At 40.9% G+C, this 7,011-nt stretch overlaps 1 protein-coding gene across 1 annotated transcript in view; it reads left to right on the top strand.

The window, feature by feature from the left end:
• cd34 (CD34 molecule) overlaps positions 1-6,466 on the top strand; it is a gene marked incomplete at its 5' end in the record, with an annotated part of 7,316 nt that extends 850 nt beyond the window's left edge. The window contains 4 exons of the mRNA XM_010775054.1: positions 1,012-1,123; positions 1,719-1,771; positions 2,523-2,669; positions 3,915-6,466. Of these exons, the coding sequence (XP_010773356.1) occupies positions 1,012-1,123; positions 1,719-1,771; positions 2,523-2,669; positions 3,915-4,109 (507 nt within the window). The remainder of the gene's footprint in view (positions 1-1,011; positions 1,124-1,718; positions 1,772-2,522; positions 2,670-3,914) is intronic.
• Between the last annotated feature and the right edge of the window lie 545 nt (positions 6,467-7,011).

Raw genomic sequence — 7,011 nt, 5'->3', positions numbered from 1 at the left:
CTTAGTAACCTCTTTAAAGTAGAGACACTACATACTGATATACACCTGAACATCAGCAGGAGAGGACTCTTTAAAGTAGAGACACTACATCATGCAGGATTCCTGAAGGAACATGTGACGGTCCCACAGATGCAGAAAGGAGTGTTTCTCCTCCTTGCTGACGGAGGAAGGAGGATTTTTGTAATCCTCTGAGAGCACTGAGAGTTCCCATGTTGCAAAGTTGTGTAACGCAGTGATGTCATAGTTGGGGGTTAAGGGGGAGAGAAGAAGAAGGTGTGGTCAGAGAGTTTTCCATCCATCTGCATTTCGTCTCCATTACTCACACGTACACTGATGGTCAACGGGGGAAAACTCAGGAAAACACACACATTGGATTTTTGGCTGCAGTGATGAAGCAGAGGAGATAAAATGCAGGAAGCTGTGCAGGAATGTTCAGGCTTTTTCAAGTAAATGCTTACAAAGCCAAAATCAGGAAGGTCGTGTATTTTCAAAATATATGCATACATTGTCCCCGCAGATCTTTTGAAGCATTTAATTAATTTATACATTTTATTTGTAAATGTCCCCGCTGTGGGACTAATAAAGGATTTCGGATTCTGATATTTTATTTATTTATTTATTATTGACATTGGAATGAATAGTTTTGTTTCCGGACTTACAAGCTATACTTCGAAAACAATTTGGAACATCTATTATTATATGTATATATTCAACGTAACACCTCTCACGCTAGCGTCTCGTCGTAGATAATTACAGCGAAAGGTTTACATTTAAAATTTGCCTTAAATTTCATTTTGAATGACATTTGAAAAACTCATAATCTAATTTACCTTTAACTGTGACAACCATGTTCACAGCTCAAATAAAAACATATATTTTTCTAGTTTGCACAGTAAGAATCATGATGTCACTGCTTTAATTCTCATATTTGTCAGACTGCTGTTGTGACGCAGCACGGCATGTACGTATTGGCTTATTTCTCTTTGACTTTAAAAATGCTTTTTTCTGCAGGAAACAACAAAGCGCATCATCGAGAAGATCCCTGCAGACTGGTGCAGCAAAGACAACTGTAACCTCAAAATCTTCCAGGAGGGCAACACAGCGCTGGTGTCCAGTGACGACGGTGAGAAGACATGCACAACACAGACATGCACACTTTACATCAGGGGTGCCCAAACCTTTTTCAGTGAGGGCCACATACAGGAAAATGGTCTGGGCCGATCACTAGAGGTATATCGTCTTATCAGTGAAGTTATAAGTTAGCAGATCAATCAAATGTAGGTGCATGCTTGATACTTGAAAATGCTTCAATAAACTCAACAGCCTACATCACAGCTCATTCCTTAAAACAGAAGCCTCAGATTGCTTTTAAAAAAGAGGAAATAGGAAGGGTAGATTTCAAGCTTGTAATGTAAATAAGTTATTGGGCTTTTTTTATCAACTAAAATTTGTTTGAAAATGTTTCCAACTTTAATTGACTGAATTTATTTGAAAAGCGGATTTATTAACACATGAATACTGTGTCATATATTTTTACATATATATTTCAGAAGTACGAAATATGACAAGCACAAATTTCATTTGTGGGCCATATTTAATTATACTTGTTTTATTAGCTGGGGGCCGTTTCAAAATGGGCGTAGTTTGGACACCCCAGGTTTACATGGATCTGATTTATAAAGGACTGATATATATTTCTGATATTCTCCTCCCTGCAGCTGACCTGGCTACGCTGGTCGACGCCCTGAAGAGCGAACACTTGAAAGAAAAGGTGAGATGATGGCAGGTGTTATAGTCTTGTGATATAGGTTCAAGTAGAGGAAAGATAACCATGATTTATTTCACTAAATTTATCTACGGTTCCTAATAATTCTACAGAATCAGGTAATAGTGTCACCTCTTTCTTTCTCTTTACATGAATCCAGAGTCTTTTGCTCTCCACAAATATACAAATTAATATTCAAAAAGTGTTTTTTGATTGAGGAAAGCTAATGCTTGTTGTCCACAGCTGACGCTAAATCGAACGGACTTCTTTCTGCGGATTGATATGACTGTACATAGTCCCTTTATCCTCCTTAGCATTGGTCTGCTCTCCTTAGCAACGGTCTGCTCTCCTTATTAACAGGCTGCTCTCCTTAGCCACAGTCGGCTCTCCTTAGCCACAGTCTGCTCCCCTTAGCAACAGTCTGCTCTCCTTAGTAACAGGCTGCTCTCCTTAGCAACAGTCTGCTCTCCTTAGCCACAGTCGGCTCTCCTTAGCCACAGTCTGCTCCCCTTAGCAACAGTCTGCTCTCCTTAGTAACAGTCTGCTCTCCTTAGCAACAGTCTGCTCTCCGTAGTAAAAGTCTGCTCTCCTTAGCAACGGTCTGCCAGCGAAAATGTGAAGACCTCTCGAATGTCCGAATTGACCAATCAGAATGGAGCATTCAACAAAGCCGTGTAATAATGTCTTATAATGGATGCATGGTTTTGAATTTAATCACATAATGTATTTTTTCTGACCACAATCTTCTTTTCTGCAGCTGGGAGTCACAAAGACGGAGACCCCCTCCTCGTCCGGGTCCTCTGTGTTTGTGGGGATCCTGGTCAGCGGTCTGCTCGCCGCCGTCGCCATCACTGTGGGGTACCTGAAGTGCCCCCGCAGGACCAGCGGCAAGGGAGTCAGGCTGGTGAGACATCACTACGTAACACTCACTCTGCTATTGGCTAGCGCTCCAACACATTGTACGTGTTGGGAGATATTTTCCTAGTCCCATACCTCTGACCCAGTTGATCAGTCTGCCCTCACTGAGCTCAGGCCTGCACCTCGGGCTGCTCTCAGTGTGTTGTCTCCCTGTTCCTGCCTGTTGGCGTCAGCTGATAGAGGTTATAGTGCTTTATCTTGTTATAGACAATGTTGATTATTCTCTCTGAGCTAAATACACGGGTCTGGGGGAGAGATCTTCAGAACAGGTCTTGTGAAGTCTACGGCCGAAGCTCCAAATAAACCATCAGTGTTTTCCATCAAAGTTCCTGCTCTCCCCGTGTCTCTCTGAGTCTCCATTGCTTCAGAAGTTTCCATCACAGTACGTGATAGGCTAATGGGCGGGACATCTCTAAGCTGTTGCCAGCCGGCCAGCTAACCAATCAGAGCAGACTGGGCTATGGTTTCAGACAGAGGGTGAAAAGAGGTGCTGCAGCACAGGCAGTATGAGACAAATCAAGAGCTTTATGAACATTAAAGCTTTGTTAGAGCCATTTGTGACATCACTATGGAACACTCGCTCTTCTATTGGCTAGCGCTCCAGCACATTGTTCGTGATAACTACTGAAAGTCAATATTGGAATATGTGGCTTTTTTAAAAACTGACGAGAGCGCCCTTACAGTATGACCTGTGCGTGTTTCACATGTTCCTGCAGTCACGTTAAACACTCACTAACAGTATGCATGGATTTTTTTCTCAGTCCGGTTTATGTTTCCTTGCATCTGAAATCAAAACAGAACCCTTTCCTTCCTCTGGGATCAAACACTGCCAACGTTTTGATCAGGGAAAGTTTCTGGCCAGCATTCAGAGAGAATACAGACAGAGAGAGAGAGCGTTATCCAAACACCCCTCCCTGCTCACAGCTTTTTTCTGCTTATTATTCATCAGTGATTCAACATGGAGCCATAAGCAGCTGTTTTACTTTAATATCAGCCTACATTTAATATCAAACTAACGGAATATATGCAACTGGATTATGTCAACATAACGAAAGTTTAAAGCCTCAAAAGAAGCTTTAAACTTTTAAAAGAAAGAACATTCTGTAAATCCCTGGTCATAAATTGTTGTCAGAATTGCTTTTTAAGTTCTGTGGCTTTTGAAAAGACATCCAGACCCCAGGTATTGAAGTGTCTTTCCCTCCCATGATGCATTGTTTCTGTGTCTCTGCAGGCGGAGGAGGCGTTCCCGGCGGATCAGGAGAACCAGGGGAACACTCTGGCCTCCGAGGCGCCCCTGAACCCCCCTCAGGAAACCCCGGAGAAACCCAGCATCAACGGAGAAACCCCCGAGGCCGAAAAGCCAGATCAACCCCCCCCACCCACCAACGGTCACTCCACCACCAAGACTGCAGACACCGAGCTGTGAAACAACAACACACACACACACAAACACAAACACACACACACACACACACACACACACACACACACACACTCACTTTCTGACCACAACAAACGTAGACATCAAAATGACACGAAATTATTTGATTGATTTAAATTGATCGTATCGTGGATAGGAAACTCATAGCTGCAGTCCACAGCTGACCGGACTACTTTCTGTGGATTGATCTGACTGCACACAGTCCCTTGAGCCTCCTTAGCAACGATCTGTTCTCCTTAGCAACGGACTGTGTTCCTTAGCACTTTGAATTGCCTCTGTGTATTAAAATGTGCTATTACAAATAAACTAACCTTAGCTACGGTCTGTTTTTCCGGACAACAACGGAATGTTGAAATTGACCAATCGCAGTCCAGTATTCAACTAAGCCGGGTAATATTTTGTCTGACTGCAGACACCGAGCTGTGAAACAACAACACACACACACACACACACACACACACACACACACACACACACACACACACACACACACACAAACAAACAAACAAACAAACAAACAAACAAACAAACAAACTCACTTTCTGACCACGCCACAGCAAACGTGGACATCAGGGACTATTTCCTACATCAGAATCCACACCCCTCCATCTGTGAGCCTCGTAAACATCAGGGGAGGAAGTCTGATGATGATGATGATGAAGACGATGACGAAGGCTGAGTCCCTAGTTGTTGACGCAGGCAGCAGAGGATTGTGGGTGTGGAGAGAAGCATCACTCTGTTCCCATGATGACTGCATGTCAACACCCTGCAGCACGCATGGATTACTGAAGGACTACAGGGGCCGAAATACTGAAAAGAGCCACAAAGCAAATAAAGAGAGAGGAGAAACATCTGCAGACACACAAAGAGACTTTAAAAAGGGAGACAACCAACGTGGGGACAAAGTAATTACAAAAGAGACACAAAATGAATAAAAAAACACTCGAAGAGGAACAAAACAACCACAAATATGAAGAGAATAGACAAAAAAAGATATGAGGTTCAAACAGACACATCCTGACTACTAGAGATGATTTATGTAAAGAGACCAATTAGTGAAAAGGATTATTGTAGGTCGATTTGGATTCAAGCTAATTCGACCAATTTGTGAAAATAACAGCTACTCAACAACAGAGACAGAAAACAAATACAAAAAGCAACAAAACAACTTCAAAGTGACCAAAAAAAGTCTAAATATGACCAAAAAGAAACACAAAACATGTACAAAAAGTCTCAAAATGACCAAAGAATGTCAAAAAACGCACCAACAAAAGCCTCAGCGACTCTTAAATCTGCATGTTTTTATCCACGTGTGGCTTTCGGTCTCATAATCCGCCCTGCAGACTCTCTGCATGTCGTCACATTTACCCACAAACCCTCCACAGTAAACACCTGCTCCTCTGCAGCCACGACAGACGGAGAGGAGACAAACCACGCTGCCTTGAAATCTGTTTACAAACTCAGAGAGAAATCCACATGGAGTTATTGAAAGTGTGTGAACGTGTGCTTTAAATCCTGCATGTGTGTGTGTTACCGTGCATGTTCACCCGTACATGCATAGAGGCTTCCGTTGCTTTACTGTATTATACGTGTGGTGTTGTAATCGAGTGAACGAATGAGTGTGACATTAGCCAGTGTAAACTTTGTAAAATAAGTTCTTTAATGACGCTTGTCGCTGCACATTATCCCGCTTATTACACGGCCACGTGATAAATACACCAACGACTTGACTCACAACATTGATGCAAAAATGTTTTTATTGATTTAAATTGATCGTATCGCGTCTGCCAAGAAAAAAATATATATTTAAAACTATTCCACGTGTGTTCTGATGGAGGAAACTCATATTTGTTTATCCACAGCTGACCGGACTACTTTCTGTGGATTAATATGACTCCACACAGTCCCTTGAGCCTCCTTAGCAACGGTCTGTTCTCCTTAGCAACGGTCTGTTTTTCCAAGCAGCAACGGAATGTTCAAATTGACCAATCGCAGTTCAAGTATTCAAATAAGCCGTGTAATATTTTGTATACTCTCTTTTTACTGTTTGTACTCTATTGAACAGTGTGTATAGTTTCTGTCTTGTTTTTTTTAATTTGTGTTCCAACACTTTTAAGGTGCCAAAGTTTCTGATGTCATGTCTTATGTTGTGTATTAAAATATTTGGCCCATTTTTATAAAACTTGATCAGACTGCAGAAAAGTGTTCTTATGAATATTCTATATTCTAATTTGTTAACTTTTTCATGCTAACATTCCAATATGACTTTTTTTACTAGCAGCCTGTAGTTTTAAATTGGAATAAACATGAACAAATAAAAGATGAATAACTTTTTATGAATCGTCATGACTCATTTTTTTGTGTAAACGGTGCAACTTTGGTCCCTGTTTGACAGTTTATGAAGCACAAAGTATAAAACGTCTCCCAAATATGTGTTACACCTTGTAATCGAACTTGATTCGTTGTACATTAGTTCATTAAGTACTATACTCAATGCAGTACTTTGACTTGTAATGGAGATTTTTTTCTTATACATACATTTGAAAAAGATTACCTGTACTAAACTTTTTCAAATGTATGACATCATATATGGAAAATGTCAATTTTAGAGTTTAAAGAAAGCAAACAATTTGAATTAGATAAGATCAGAGGAACATATATTGAATATTTTTCTCAAACAGGTATGTGTCAGAGTTTATTATATTTGGAAAACATTTCAATTTTCTTGATGTCAGCACATAATGAAACCTAGGAAAAAGTATTCACATCCATTAAAGGGCCCAATTCTGCTTTTCGGTTGTTTCTTTCGATAGACGATAGAAGCTGATTTTTGGACTATTCGATTGCAGCCTAGGTTTTTGTGCATGTCCTTTGTTTACTTGCAGAA

This window comes from Notothenia coriiceps, unplaced genomic scaffold, assembly GCF_000735185.1.
Source record: "Notothenia coriiceps isolate Sejong01 unplaced genomic scaffold, NC01 NC01_scaffold00015226, whole genome shotgun sequence".
In the NCBI taxonomy this organism is placed as follows: Eukaryota; Metazoa; Chordata; class Actinopteri; order Perciformes; family Nototheniidae; genus Notothenia; species Notothenia coriiceps.
Note: the sequence above shows the minus strand (reverse complement) of the source record. Positions and strands in the feature narration are given on the sequence as shown.